This window comes from Chlamydotis macqueenii, chromosome 2 (genome assembly GCF_036417535.1).
Source record: "Chlamydotis macqueenii isolate bChlMac1 chromosome 2, bChlMac1.mat, whole genome shotgun sequence".
Taxonomy (NCBI): domain Eukaryota; kingdom Metazoa; phylum Chordata; class Aves; order Otidiformes; family Otididae; genus Chlamydotis; species Chlamydotis macqueenii.
In genome coordinates, this window is record NC_141557.1 from 117,309,392 (window position 1) to 117,324,504 (window position 15,113).

At 36.6% G+C, this 15,113-nt stretch overlaps 1 protein-coding gene across 4 annotated transcripts in view; it reads right to left on the bottom strand.

Annotated features, from left to right (window-relative positions):
• Positions 1 to 2,164: 2,164 nt before the first annotated feature.
• The window catches only part of TRAPPC8 (trafficking protein particle complex subunit 8), a 57,050-nt gene continuing 44,101 nt past the window's right edge, over positions 2,165 to 15,113 (bottom strand). For 2 of the 4 annotated variants that reach the window (XM_086740765.1, XM_086740762.1), the window contains 4 exons: positions 8,492 to 8,539; positions 6,908 to 7,053; positions 5,247 to 5,336; positions 2,165 to 3,203 (listed from right to left, as the gene is read on the bottom strand). In XM_086740765.1, coding sequence (XP_086596891.1) covers positions 2,969 to 3,203; positions 5,247 to 5,336; positions 6,908 to 7,053; positions 8,492 to 8,539 — 519 coding nt within the window. In that variant the 3' untranslated portion in view covers positions 2,165 to 2,968. The remainder of the gene's footprint in view (positions 3,204 to 5,246; positions 5,337 to 6,907; positions 7,054 to 8,491; positions 8,540 to 15,113) is intronic. The other 2 variants (XM_086740766.1, XM_086740764.1) reach the window with 1 other exon arrangement.

Sequence of the window (15,113 nt, forward strand, 5' to 3'; positions counted from 1 at the left end):
CTCTTCTTGCACATTTCAGCAGGTTCACAGGATTCTTCTGAAGGTAACTGCAAGTAGCGGAGTTTCAGCCTTTGTATAGATACTCATTTGCTCAATAGCAAGACCAGATTAATTTTCATTTCAACACAACTGTTTTCCATCATCTCTGTGGGTCCACACATGGGCACACAGTTTTCCATGTGAGAATTCATTAAGGAGCCAGGCTTAGCTCTACTTCCATGCTAGCTTCTTTCCTAAGCAAATCACATAGTAAACATCTGCTCTGACACACCAATGATCACATTTCAAACTTATCAACAGCTCCATGCTCTTTACACAGCATAATGTGCATCATCAGCAACACACCATGAAGGAACCAGCGTCAATTTAGAAACAAAGCATGTTAATGGTTACAAAATAGAGCCATTCCTAGGACACAGCATGGCAGCAGTCTTCTGTGACAGTATGCTAAGCTTTCGAAGTTAGAATCACAGACACCGCTTTTCAGTAAATGGTCTTAGCATATGACAAGTTAAAACTTCAGTATTTTTGGAATCACCAGGCAAGGAAAGAGAATAAAGGGGAGATTTCACTTAAGTGTGAAGAGAATGCAAGCTGGGTTTGGTGGGTTTTTTTGGTTTGGGTTTTTTTTAGATACATGATACTGTCAATAGTATAATCAAAGTCTGGCTTATTTGTAGGGTTGATAGCCTATACTGCTGAGCTTTGCAGAACTCTTTGGGAACATTTGGTATACATAAAAAACATGTCTAGATACACAGAAATGTATCTTAAAACTGCATGCTGAAGAGGCTATTGATTTCATTCATACTGAATTAAACATTATTCCAACACTTTTAGCCTCCTGCCACATCATTATCTGATCATAATCCTATAAATATTCTCAGAAACATGAAGAAAGGTCCATCGCATAATGTGCATCCAACACAATGTGCGTTATCACGGTTTTTTACTGTGATTAGCACTAACAGACATGGCACTTGTTAGTTTTCTTAATCTAAAAGTTAGGATCACTGACAAGTAGTATACCAGTCAAGAGGACAGCACAGACTGGTAGTTTCTGCATTTAGTCAAGCCTGCCCTTTAGAGCAGTGCAACTTCGAAATCACAGGAGATAGCATTTATTACCAGGTTCTTCTGACAGGCTGAAAAGCAGTTAAATCCCTGACTCTTATCTTGCAAAACTCTTGTGGAAACATCCTCTATCAGAATAATGTGACTTATGCCACTTAAGTATTTGAAGAAGTCTTAAAAATACACCAGCCATGACTTAGAACACTGTGGCCTACAGCTGGATAGCTGAATGACATCAATAATGACTTCTCTTTCCTAAAAGAGTACTAAGACAGCAAGAGGACTGATGACACAGCTTAAGGCTACAATGCCAAGAACCACTTAGAAAGATTAGTCTTCCAGTATATTCAAAAGCAGAAGAGAACTACTCAACCCCTGAAGCAACGTATTCACTGTTAGATAATAATCAATAATAATACAAATTATTCTATTGACTTATCAACATGATACACGGTTGTATTAAGCACAACTATGAAACGTCACATGCTGTGAATGGGTTCTAAGACTTTTCAGGAAGTCTTAAGTCTTGGAGACAGTCATATAGTAGTACTGAATATGAGTAAAATCGGAAACCTTACCTAAAAAGAAGAAAACGCATCTGCAGGCAGATGTACTGTTTCATAAGCCAGTGCTGTCCGACGTAGAAGTTTCCTTCAGCCACAAGACCAAGTAGACTGTCAGAAGTCTTGGGTTTCTTTAGGTGCTCAATTTTGCTTCTACTCAGCCAATCTATCACAAACTGTTAACTCCTAACTGGTTTTGCTGCACTTGATTGCTTCACATAGCCTTCCCTACATTCAGCAGCTGTTACTCAAATTAAAAATGCCCAGCACAGAGCAAGTAATTAAGACTTCCCAGACAGCTGAATTCTGTATGGTACCTGGGAATACTGGGCAAGAACTCAAAAGGCAAACACAGCAGCCATTGCAAGTTCTAGTGTACGTCAACACTACGTATTGCAACAGGACAGGAACCTCACCTGAGTAAAGAGTGCCAAAATGAGGACAATACAGAATATATATGTACAGTATCAGCACCTCTAGATTGCTAGAGTTGTATCAAAAGGAAAGAAAAAGAGACCACAAGTCTATACAGTGGATATGGTGTATGTTTTATTCTATTTACAGTACATTTGTTATAAATATAATACATTTCTTGAAAATCTTGAGTAGATTTTTTTAAAACAGATCAATAGTTATAGTTACATAATAAAGTAAGTGACAATTTAAATGACAATCTCATGGTTGTGAAATAGTGCATTCTGTGTTGAGATGAATGAGAAAATACTCAAATTGGTTGAAGAAATTAAACACCTTAGGGGGGACTTGTATGCAAACCTTGAAAGGTCACCAGTTTCCATAAACATGAAAAGTCAAGACAAAGTTTTAAACTAAAGAACTGAGAAACAGAAATAGGTTTGAGAGATCTTACTGAACTTCACAGTAAGGTTGGGATTTATCATGACTAACGGCTTTGGAAAGGAAAAAGCCAATGACTGTTTCTTCCTGAACCATATCCTAATACAGCCACAAATATTAAACACACCATGCTGGAAGTTGTAACAGCAGTCAAGCTGCATTTTTGAAAGGGCATAGGACATATAAATATGTTCAGATCTGGAGTTAGAGAGTATTGTGTGTTATGAATCTTAATTACCAGAGAAGAAATACATTATAAAAGGATAAATGTATTTTCAGTCCAACGTGCTTTGCATTGGGAAACAAATCGACAAGTTGTCTGAATATTTTGCTATTTTCTTTCCTACACAATCTTTAGTAACAAATTAGATGTTTGAGGTGCTATTTCCAAAAACTGCAGCAAAATGTCAACCAGCAATATAAGAAAAGAATCCCATTTATTTTGTCTTTTAATGTGATTTTTTTTCAGGAAGTGGTCAGATATTATTGATAATAATCAGTGCAGGCATGGAGTTCTGCTGACTTGTTTCAAACAAAGTAACTTGGTCCGCTAGCTTGGCAAATACTCTGGGGGTTCCAAGATTATAGACTCCTGTATGAACGAAGCAAGCTTTCAGCTGCAAGCTATAGACCTCCTGGCTTTTCAGTTGAAGCTTGTACTGTGTTTGCCCAAGCCATGTAAAAGATCCATGGATTTCTAGTGCTTCCGGGCTGGAAAAGAAGGTAACATTATTTCTCTGCATTTGAAGCATATATTACCAGTTTACATGATTCCCTCCAACCTCAAGTTTTCCCAAGATTTCAGAATGCACTGTGTGTCTGTCACTGGCCCCTTACAAAGATATGCTTGTTTATGCTTTCTGGAAATTTTTTTTCAAAAGTTAGGAACTGGCAACTTAAGTTACTACTCTGGCAGTCTTTCGATGCGAAAGTGCCCACTGCCATTTGTCTTTGATGTCTTGGAATTTGCCGAGTCTTTTTGACTGCTTGCCTACAATAATTTCCCTTACGTTACTGCCTTCCCCAAATGCGTCATGCTTTGTTTGTTTCACACATACACCCCCTGCCACTCTCCTTTATCTTTAACAGATTAAGCCTTCTCTAGCAAGACAAAGCTAGACTTTAACAGGATAACAGTTGCAATCACAGGTATAGACAGAACTGCACTTAACGTTTTATAAAGATACTAAATGCAGCTTCAAAAAAAGGTCATGTCTGTATATCCTCTTTCCTACTACATCCACATACACACCCATCCTCAAACATATACACACTCCGAGATCAAGTACCTAAGGTACTCTTGGGTATCTTTATGGATCCCTGTGTCCACCCATCAGCTCAATTTAACTCCGAGTCCTTAATACTTGATGTTCTTCGACTCCCACTTAACACACCCTTTATAGCAGCTCTTCCCTTGGCTTAGATGAATCAGTACAGATCTTTAAAGCATTTCCTTGATTCTTAATATACTGTACACTATATACAAAACATTAGTTATACATGTACGTATAATGATGAATTCCAGTGTATTCCTAGCTTTGTACAGAACCGGCACATAACACTAACAGTAGACATACTAACAAGATCCAAATTGTCACAATTTTAGGAATTCCTACATACATCAGAGTGCATATCACATCGAAATAGTCAACATGGATATACACTGCTTTAGAGACATTGCATTAAAAAGTTGGGGCAGCAGGGGGAGGCGTTGTGTTTTTGTTTGTTTTTAAGAAGTGACTACACTATCCTTCCAAAGACATGTCTTACAATGCTGTTATGAAACATGAACATCTTCTGAAAAAACACAAGACCAGTGAATAGCTTCCTAATTTTAACAGATAAATCAGACAGACTTAAGTCTTCTGCCCTCTGTTTCTGAAGCTGTGTATTAGACCCTGGGCATTTAATGTCTTTCTTGCTTGGACAGACCGCTGGTAAGAAGCCAGTGTTCCTTCATGAGTAAGCCTACCTCTGTATTCCAATCTGCTTCCCTCACCCCCACCAAGAATATTCAGTCAAGAATCCCACAGTCTATTTTGTGGTAAGCAGACTGAGAAGCATTAATGTCTACCAGGGTGGAAGGTGGGAGAGAGGGGAACGTCACCTGAATTACACATGAGTTAAATTGCCCTGTTTTAACAAAAGTAGAAGAATTAACAGTGGTATATCATGGTACTGAACTCTCTTTCCCACAGAAAACCTTAGTAAAACTTTTAGAAGCAATTCACAATAGTGCTAATATTTTCACACATAATACTACAGTTCTATGCAAAAAGCCAGTCATAAGAATCAGTTGATAAACCTAGGGGAAATCTTAAAAATACCTACGGTTCTACGACATTTTATACTAAGTCAAATTGCAGGAGGAAATACTTGTTTAAACTTCTGAAGTTGTATTCTAAAGTTACTCAATATTTTAAAAATTAAAATGCACCAACATATCTTTAATAAAGTAGTTCCCTACTTCAAAAGCATTTCTACTTTCCTAGAAAATATACACAGAGTTTAACTATTCAAGAGCCACAATTCCAGGCCCTGTCTTAGCAATAGTCAGAAGCAAAGTAAAATTGAGCACTGACTGAAGATTCCTATTTGACTGTATGAAGGCTTTAATCACCTTCAGATTTTTCAACGAAGCCACTGTTGAGAAAACCCTATTCTAGATATTCAATATAGTTAAAACATTAAAAGACTACCCAAAACCTGGAAGCATTCTCTCAAAATATTGTTTTATTTACATTAGCATATTACCTTGTTGTTTTATGCCGCAAATCAATCATCACATCTACAACAGCCTGGGAACAATTGGAAAGTAGGAGAGTGACAGGTACCAGACAGAGGCTGCGAAGAGAAATCGTTCCATAGTAAAGGGAAAATGTCTTACTCTGGATAGTCTTAATTATATCCCTAAATAGTTAACAAAAACTTCAAGTAATATAAAATGAAGATGTAGTTGTCTATTATGCAACAGTCAGACAGTGTATACAGCAGTATAATCACTTACATTGACTAGAGTTACTCATAATAAAAGCTATTGAGGCAAACAGCATTGGCTCAGTTGAGCCAGGCCGAGTTACCACTTCCCTTTGTCCAGCTGAGAAAGGCTAGCAAAAGCATAAATAATACCTTTGTTTACAGGAAGTCTACTGTTATGACAAGAGCCATTTCAGAATGGGATAACATGGTCCAGTATGCTACCCCCAAACCACTGTTTAGCACTTTTTGTCTAGAAACTTTTCTTTTTACTACCTCCTGTGAATTGCTGGCATTTGGCCTAAACTTTTAGCCAGAACAGTGCCCAAACAGAACAGACAGCACATACTATTTGGTGTTAATTTAAGCCTTTACCCTGAATAAAATTAATACAGTTAGTTGATATTCTGCTTGTTCACTATTAGTATGACTGCTTCTATAAATAATGCTGGAGCAAGAAAGACCCCAAGATATTCACAAACAGGTACACAAACTGCTGCAGCAGAAACAGCTCTATGTATGCAGCAAGCGATTTGCGTCACTGGAACTCCTTGCCACTGCTTAACAGTTTAGATATCCTAAACCTGATTAACAAGAAAAGAACAATTAGCAACTATAACAACTAAGATATGAACTTGTTACTAGAACAATGCATGCTTTGTAACTGTCAATAAAATATGACACCTAATAAAAATGTTTTAATGTTAGATTTTATAAAGAAAGAAAACCCTTTCTTTTAACAACTTACTTAAATTAACTTAAATTTTTAGGAAAAGAAGTACAACAGTAGAGTTCTCAGATGAAACAACTCAAATCTAAATAGATATCTGTATGTTCCAAGTACAATTCATTTCATATCTGGAAGTTAATCCGGATGGCTTTGTTAATATAATTTTAATTTTGAAAGACTCATGGATTTTACAGGCTCCAACTAATTCACTCTAGCAGTCTGCTTTTTGACAGAGGTTACTTCTGATATTCTTCCAGGAGACAAGCCCCAGTGATCTAAACTGTTACCACCTTTCTTTCTGACATAAATCAGAACCACGTACAGTTAAATTTTCGCAACTCAGATGCTGTAGACATAGTAGTTCTTTCACCTCTTTCTGTCTAGCTTCTCAAAGTAGTCACACTGTTTACTCTGACACCAAAAATAAACACAAAGGCAGCAGAGTATTTTCTTTTTCTTTCAGGAAGTTTGATAGATAACATTACTAGTTAACATTAAAACTGAACTGTAATATTACAGCTTGTTTCTCTACATGAAACTTTTATTCTACCTACAAAATTCTGAAGCAGTGAGATTAAGAACTGAGCAATATTTCACCTTTGCATACCAAACTTCTCTTTTGTATCATAACCCACATAGCGTGTTTCAACAGGATTTATGTCAAATTAACAGTATCTCAGAAGTTTCCCAAAGAAAATGTTGCACTAACCTTTTTTGATGAAAAGAATGATTGAAAGACTCTGGATAATGAAGACTTGTCTTAATAAGATTAGAAAGCTGCTCTGGTGTTGGTCTTACAGGTACTGGTGTGCTTTCTGGTCGAAAAAACTTTAAGAGAACCATTTCTGGTAATTCCTGAAACACAAATTCAGAATGACATTTAAAATATTGGCATAAGGTACTGTGCAACACAACACAAGAAATCCAGTCACAGAAGCTATAATTTTCCACTGTGAACTATAACTCCAGGGAAATAAGTCTACAGTATCATGAAGCTTACAGTTTTTTCCAACGTGTTTTGAATTTAAGTGTGCTTGATGAGGAATGGATACGATTTATCCGTTACCTTCTTTTGAGACAGATTTCACGTTTTCTTGTGAAAACACTGTCTGTGCAAGTTTCACAAAAGCATGCTATTATTGCAATGGTTTGTTAGTGTTTATTTTTATTTCTAAGAAAAAAGGGACAGCATTTACACAGTTCCCTATTCAGCAGCTGTATCTTAAAAAAAAAAAAATAAATCCATCAATCCATCACCTGCCCTGGGAAGTTCACAACAGGAAAGTCTATAGCCAAGGTCCCCAAAACAGATCCAAAGTAAAGAAGATAGAAGCTTATAGGAACATGCTAACAATGACAGAAGGATTTAATAGTGGAGAATATCTTAAAAATTGTACAGCAAGCTCTTGCAGATATGAGTTACCTTTGTCCCCAGCTGAAAGCCCAAGTCAAGCACTGACACACTACTTGGGATTCATCCTAACCCTGTGGGCAGAATCAATCTCTGAAGCAGAAATTAGATGATACAGAAAGACGGTGATATACCAAAAGAGGCAATCAAGCTGCATTTGGTCCAGCATTACAGCACTACTGTAACTCTGTCCAATATCATCTAATCTGTTTCACAAGCAAGATTTGTTCAGGAAGGGGCTGCATTTTAGTATTCCCTTATGAATATATTCTGCAAAAAGTCCACCTTCAGAAGAAAAAAGAATTTGCAGCACTAAGTATGAATGACTACTGAAAGCATGTGAAAGAAGATTTTTAAAAGCCACCAATAAGTCAGTACAGTGTAACAAAGCAATGCTTTTCATTTAAGAGTGATGGATTGTACCTTCTAAGTTGAAAAGAAATACTACAGGCAGCAAAAACTGACTCAAAATAACAGATGCACTGGGCTTTCTGCAATCTGTACGAATATCTCAGTCACTGTTTGCCTGTGCTGGTAAGACCAGGAAGATATGAAAAGTTTTATCAGGCCTGCAATTCTTTCCTCTTGAAAGGAAGAGTAGTTTTCTTTAGAAGTGATTTGAGAAGAAAAAAAAAGATATTTCACAGTAACAATGAAGTATATTTTAAGCCTTGAATTAATTTGGTATTTCCACCCTAACCTATGGGTATTTAACTTGATGAAAACTGACAGCATGAAAAACACTGGCCTGCAGAGATGAGATTATAGATTTTCATTTAAATTGATCTTTCCCCTCAAATTACAATCCACCCAATTATTCAATGCCCTCTTCAACCACATATCCATATCCTACACACTGTAGCTCACCCTAGAGTCAATTACCTGTTCCAAGTCCTCCCAATCAGAATTCCCGAGTATTTTTTTAAAACCCTACAAAAGACAAATATGAAGGTTTATCTCTACAAATAGATAAGAACATCATGAAATGCAGCAGGAACATTGACTGGTGAAAGTGCAGAGTGTCATTAATATTTCAAACCTTTAGTTCTGATATTATACCTCTGTTAAAGGACTGGATAGTAGTACATTTAACCATTTACCATCACAGAGTTAAATCTTAATTCCAGCCACCCTCTGGGTGTCAGATTGAGAAAAGATGTTTGTGTCCCCAAGTTCAGCTGCTCAAAGTCTAGGGTTTTTTGTAATTGTGTACCTAGAACAAGGCTAGGACATGACATTTAGTATATTATTCTCTTACCTAATGGTTCAGTAGAGAATTAAGTGCTTCCAAACAGTAAAGAAGATGATGTACCTACACACCAGGGAGCCACCTAGAGACAGCTAATAAGAACTGCTAAGTTTAAGGACGCATTAAACTCCTGCCCTACTCTGGAGCTTGGGAAATTGGATCAAGTCTACAAAAAAGATGCCCGTACCTACTTGGGCACCTGTATCCTCCCTTCAAGAATATCAGCTAAGCAGGTAACAGCCTCAAGGCTTTTGGTTATTCAAACAAAACTGAGAACTAAACAGGTAGTATTTTGTTGCTGAACGCCTCGAATACCAGTCCAAATGCAGTATTGCCCTTTTAAAGGCAAAAATGAAAGTTCTGACACAATGCTGCTTGTTGACCTACAATGGTTACTTGAAAAGCTTCAGAGGTGCCATGGGCTCCAGTAGACAGCAAGCACCATATATTGCATACAAGAAGGCCACAACAATAGTTAGGATGCTTCCTTTAAAGAATGGCTAAGGTATAATTTGAAAGTCTCATCCATACATACTGGTAGAGGTGCAGATTAAGTTTGACCACAAGAGCCTTCATCACAAGAAAAGCATTTGGAAGAACTGTATGGGGTGGGGGGGGAGCAGGGTGTGCTTTTTGTTATTGCTTTAAATTTTACAGCTGTATTTTTAAGCTTTTTGGTTTTTGACCAGAAACACCATAGGCAGTAGCACCAGAATCACACTGCTCCCACAGAGACCTTCCAAGAGCTACAAACTGTGCAATTGGTGCTAGAAATGTTGTTTCTACTTTTAGAAAGTTTTCTGTTGCCTGAAGCCGTCTACAAAGGCCAGCTTCAAACAAATTGCTTAAAACACAAGCTTATTGTTCCAAGTATAATAATCTCCACACCTTCACTTATTCAGCAATTACAAAAAAGCCTGTACCTTTAGAGTCTGATGTTTCGCTACTTTGAAACAAAGTTGTATATTATCCCAACTTAACACTTCTGAAATTGCACAGTAGTCATTCACACTGGTTTTAACTATCTCCTGCACCTGTACTAAGCTTAAATTTGGAAAAGTCAAAATTTACACCATTCAAAGCATCTTTTACATTATCTGACAGGTCTGTCCATAATACATTCTTTAATCTTTTAGAATGCACTTTCAAATTGAAAAGTTCTTCGTTTCCATTAGATGGAAGGAAGAGATGCTATCTTAACACACAGTCATTTTAAAGGATTCTTCTACATAATATTAGACAACTCAAGTTTTCAATTTCAATATCAATCTTCTCAATGACTGGGTCAATGTGCTTTCAAATATACTAGAAAAAAATTAAAGACCACAATTTGATTTCCAAGTTGTATGGAAATTCAGCACATATGCCACATAAATCACAAGTTACACATAGCCAAAAGGATTATTAAGATGCTTAGTCAAGTATGAAGGACCAATATGCACAGCACAGAACAAAATCTAAACAGGAAACTCTTGAACAATACTAAGCGTAAGTAAAAGCACAATATATGAAAGCACCAGAATTAAGGTTCTCTTTTTTGTCTCACTCTAAATTTTGTGTCTTTCTCTCTTTCCCATTTTAGACCAGAGAACTGCCATTATAAAGCCTCAGTTTTAAGATGGCTTTCTTCACCATGCAACTCATCTATATTCATTCTAGATCCTAACTATATAAATTACAACTCCAGGAAGATTATTTTACTAAGATACCAGTGATAATGCATTTGAAAGCACAAATATCGTCATCAGTTCTGCAGTCCATCAGTGGGTAAAGCAGCAGGTATAATTTTTCAGTTATTTGTAATATTTAATTCATTATAATAATGTAAGTCAGTCCTCCCAAACCGGTACAGTAACTAGTATATTAATTCACACAACAGAGTGAAAAATGTGCACTTCAGCTCTTGATGCTGACCCTTAAGAATTTTGCTTTCACCCCACCAAGCTAGTTTAAAGAAAGTCCTAAATCCATACCAACAATCTGGGTTTGATTCAAGTATCCCTCCCCATGTATTCTGTAAAAAAAAAAATTCTGAACTAGTACAAGATGTCACTTCCAGCAATTTGCCGTTAAGAAAAACAAAGTTATTTAAACCCTGCCCTCTCCTACCTTTCAAAAATTCCTACTTCCAGCCAAACTCTTGCCACCTCACTAAGTTGCATCTACATTAATAAGCAGTATTACCAAAAATTGTAATCTCTGAAGTGCAACACTGCCAAAAAGCCTGCATCCATGCTATATGCATTTTATGGGCTTGACTTTGGGCTAGCACTGGTCTAATCCAGAGAACTGAATAAGCAGCACAGAAGCACATCATGTGCAGTCCTGGAGCACACCTGGATTAATTCTGCCACTTTCTGCATTACAATATCACTTCACAATGAAGACAGAGGGCTGTACATGGGGACAGTATCTTAGAAAAAAAGTATGTCTGATCTAAAACACACTCATATACACTTTATCTCATCTAGACTTCGGTCAAAACTAAGTTTACACCCACACGCTAATGTGTTTCAAAAGTATTGACACACTATTCCCAACACGCCAGCAAGCCCAAGTCAGAAGCCTCTCCAGACTAATTCTCACCTTTCACCAGTGTGAAGTCTTTGCCAATGAAAAGTGTGGCAAATGCCCCAGCCCCATATTATTACTTCCATCCCACCATATTACACTGTGCTTTTCCTTTGGATTGAATTCACTAGATTAGAAAAATATGAAAGACAACAATAAGAACTAATATAGATCAACAGTTCTGACTGTGAATGGATGTTTAAAGTATTAGAAGTTTTTGTCCTAAGTTAAGGTAGAAAGGTAAAGAACAAGAGACTTAAAAGCTGTATTTTGGATGTAATCATAAGTTGACCTTCAGTTTAAACAACCTGATTCCTGAAAGCAAGTTTCAGAAGAGAAACAGAACCCACACCAGTATCATTGTCAAAAAAAAGAACATCCATTAGATACAAATACCCAGCTAATTTTTATTAGTGACGCTTTTACTATTTGGACTCTAACAGCTACTACTAACACATCTGTTCAAACCTATTCACTTTAAAAACACCTTATGCAATTTATCCTTCACATACTGTTACTAGTGACTATAACATATCACTTTGTGGCTCCTTTTTGTTTTCTGATTCAAGGAAGTAAATATATTTATCATTTTTTCCCTACTTTTAGCAGAAGCCCATTTTTTTTCAAAAATACAAGTGAGAGAAAGGATAGGAAGATAAATGTTTTTCATGTTATTCAGAGACCTCTCTATATGAAACAAAGAAACGCCTTAACAAAGTTAATATTGTTTAAGTGTTCCTTCAGCTTGTGTTGTGATTCCAAACTTTTGGAATACAAACATCTAAGGAGTTTATCACTTCACCTGGTAAGTTTACTGTGTCCAGTAACCTATGCTCAAACACAGTGCTATGCAGTTAAATAAAAAAAAACCCTATAGTGTAAATTTTAAAAAATTGTATCCAATGACAGAAAACCAGTAAGCTTCAAAGTCAGTTATAATTGTCTGGTTAGAACAACAACAAAAAAAAAGTTTAGCACTCATTTTATTTTGATTAGTAACTTCAAAGAAGAAAAGTAAGCGCATGCATTTGAGCATCCAAGTAAATTGTACAGAATTTTAGCGTTATTTTCTTTCTTTTTATGTGTGTGGGTACATACTGAAATCTTAGCCAGAAGAAGATTTTAAGCCTCCCCCAAACTCCACTGTCTTGTGTTTTACAGAAATCACTTTATCTTGATTTTATCAAATATTACGGCAGGTATCCTACTGCAATACAGGAATAATCACATCCTGCTGTCTGTTCCACACCCCTGCTGTATGCATTACATGTTCCACAATGAACCAAGCAGAAGTAACCACCTGTCCTTGCATCTCAGTCAGCAGTCTAACATCTTAGCTTAGACCTATGACAAAGATGACTTTATATCAGTACACCCAACTACCAGTCTACCAGCAACTGCTGGAAGAACTTGAGAAACATAACAGCACCAATGAATACAGATCTCCTGCTCTTCTACTGCAGCTTTGTTTCCCTGAACAGTTCTAGAAGCTTCTATAAATCCAAACTAAATCCTAAAAATCTGGCCAGGCATTAGCCTGAGATATACCATAATTGACAAAGCAGTAGAAGCCAACCAGTGCACAGAATTTAATAAAAATTTAAAGCAAGCTACCTTGTTTTGTTAGGCATAGTTATTTGATTAATTCATCTAAGATTTGGGTCATTTCTCAGAAGGCTAAAAAAAAAAAAAAAAAAAAACAAATAAAGGAGGTGCAGAAAGAAATCTTGTTTGTGTTTTCTCCAAGTCTATTGTGAGGCCGTTCTTGGTTGGGTGTGGCTATATTGCCAGACAGACAAGAATTCCTTTGCTGGTTGCAACAGCATGAAGCAGTTCAAGTAAAGACCAACATCGCTGAAGAACAGCAACAAGTACAACACAGCAAGAAATGTAGGGAGTGGACTCTTGCATCCTAGGTGACACTGTTCACAATCTGCGAATAAACCTATTTTTTCAGATCTGAGCAGCCCTTTATAATTTAAAGACTGGTAATGAACATGCATTGGTAAAAAGCACACATCTCCATCTCCCTCTGCTGTCTAGACCACAGAAAACAACTAACTTGTATACTGTCAGCACAAGACATGGGGAACAGTCTGGAGTTTCCAACCCTGTTTATGACTTAGAGAATAAATATGGATTTACAGGACAAACTATTTGAATGTTACATTACAAGTCTCAAAACTACACACTCAAAGCGTTAAGTTAGAAGTAGTGTTTGGGTTCGGCATTTTCTCCCCTCCAGCTTCTCACTGCTTGTATAACTTCAGTTAATGCAAGAGCAAGATAATTCAAAGACTATTTTCTCTACCCACCCTCATTAATTCTATTTTGGGGATTCTTTTAATTCTCAAATGTGGAGTGAACAAAGTAAACTGCTGCAAAATCTCAATTGACTTAATTTGTTATAACTCACCTCCCATCTCAGAGGTGAGGTATAACATCTTATCTATTCTCCTCAAAGTATAAAGTGCCTTATACTGAAGAAAGTGAATATAATAATCAATGTAGCATCTACTCAAATGTAGTTGTAATAATAATAATAAATAATAATACATGAGAAACAGATTATAAACAGAGAATGCTAATACAGTAGCATGTATTCCTCAAAACAATGATGGCACACCTGGATCCTCATTGTTCCTGGTGGCAGAAATAGTTTTAGTTTTAAACTGAATTTGATGTAGACAACTAGGGTTCCAGTGCACTCAGCAAGAAATGCAGGTTTCTATCATTAGCATGTTCAGTAATTTGTTTATTTTAGGATGCAGATGTGATTCACTCCTACTTCTCTCTCCACCCATTTGCTAGAACCAGATCTCAACGAGATCAGAAGTCCACAGTGTTTTCTCTCCCAACTTTAGATGTCTACAGTGTGATTTACTGTTTTACATACACCTTAAGACAAGAAAAATAATACCAGAGTGGGCAGCTGTCATTACTAATACAGCCTAGTATTGCTCAGCACAGCTTGAGCCCACATGTGCAAAGGCTTTTTTGGGGTGGGGAGGTGTTAAGTGAAAAAATAGTCTTCATACATTAGAGCTTAAGTTTTCCAGCCACTTCAACTCAAACTATATCCCCCTTTCAATGTATTCCGATCTATTTCATAGCACAAAGAACTAAATGGAAAAATCATCTTAATGATGTAGAAATACTTACAGGCTTATAAACCAAAGCCATGTGCATAGCTTCAGAGTAATTCACGACTTATGCCTTTCTGCAAATATCATGCTACAATGTGTTTGTCCTATATTGTTTTCTTGACAAAATTATTGTCTAGTACTACTTGCTGCAACTTTTGAGTGAGAGCTCACTAAAAGCTATATATGATGCAACACTGGTAAAAACATGAGAATGGCACGAAAGCAATGTACTGCTCAGCAGAAGACTGAACAGAGTGTGAGACTTGTTTCTTATTTTTTATTTTGCACATTAGTCTTCTTCAAACACATAAATTGCATCTAGCATAGATGTTTTTACACAAACTTATCTATAGCTTCCATAGTTGTTACCAATTCACGTACCAGGAGATATCCACCAGTTTCTTGCAGATGCTGTTTTCTTTGAACAATCAACAGGCTACAAAAACTTCAAAGTGAAGTAACATACTACTAATTGATCAATTCCAATGGAGCTTTCAATGTCTTTAACTGCTCCAGCTTTTCTGCTCTTTGAACATTT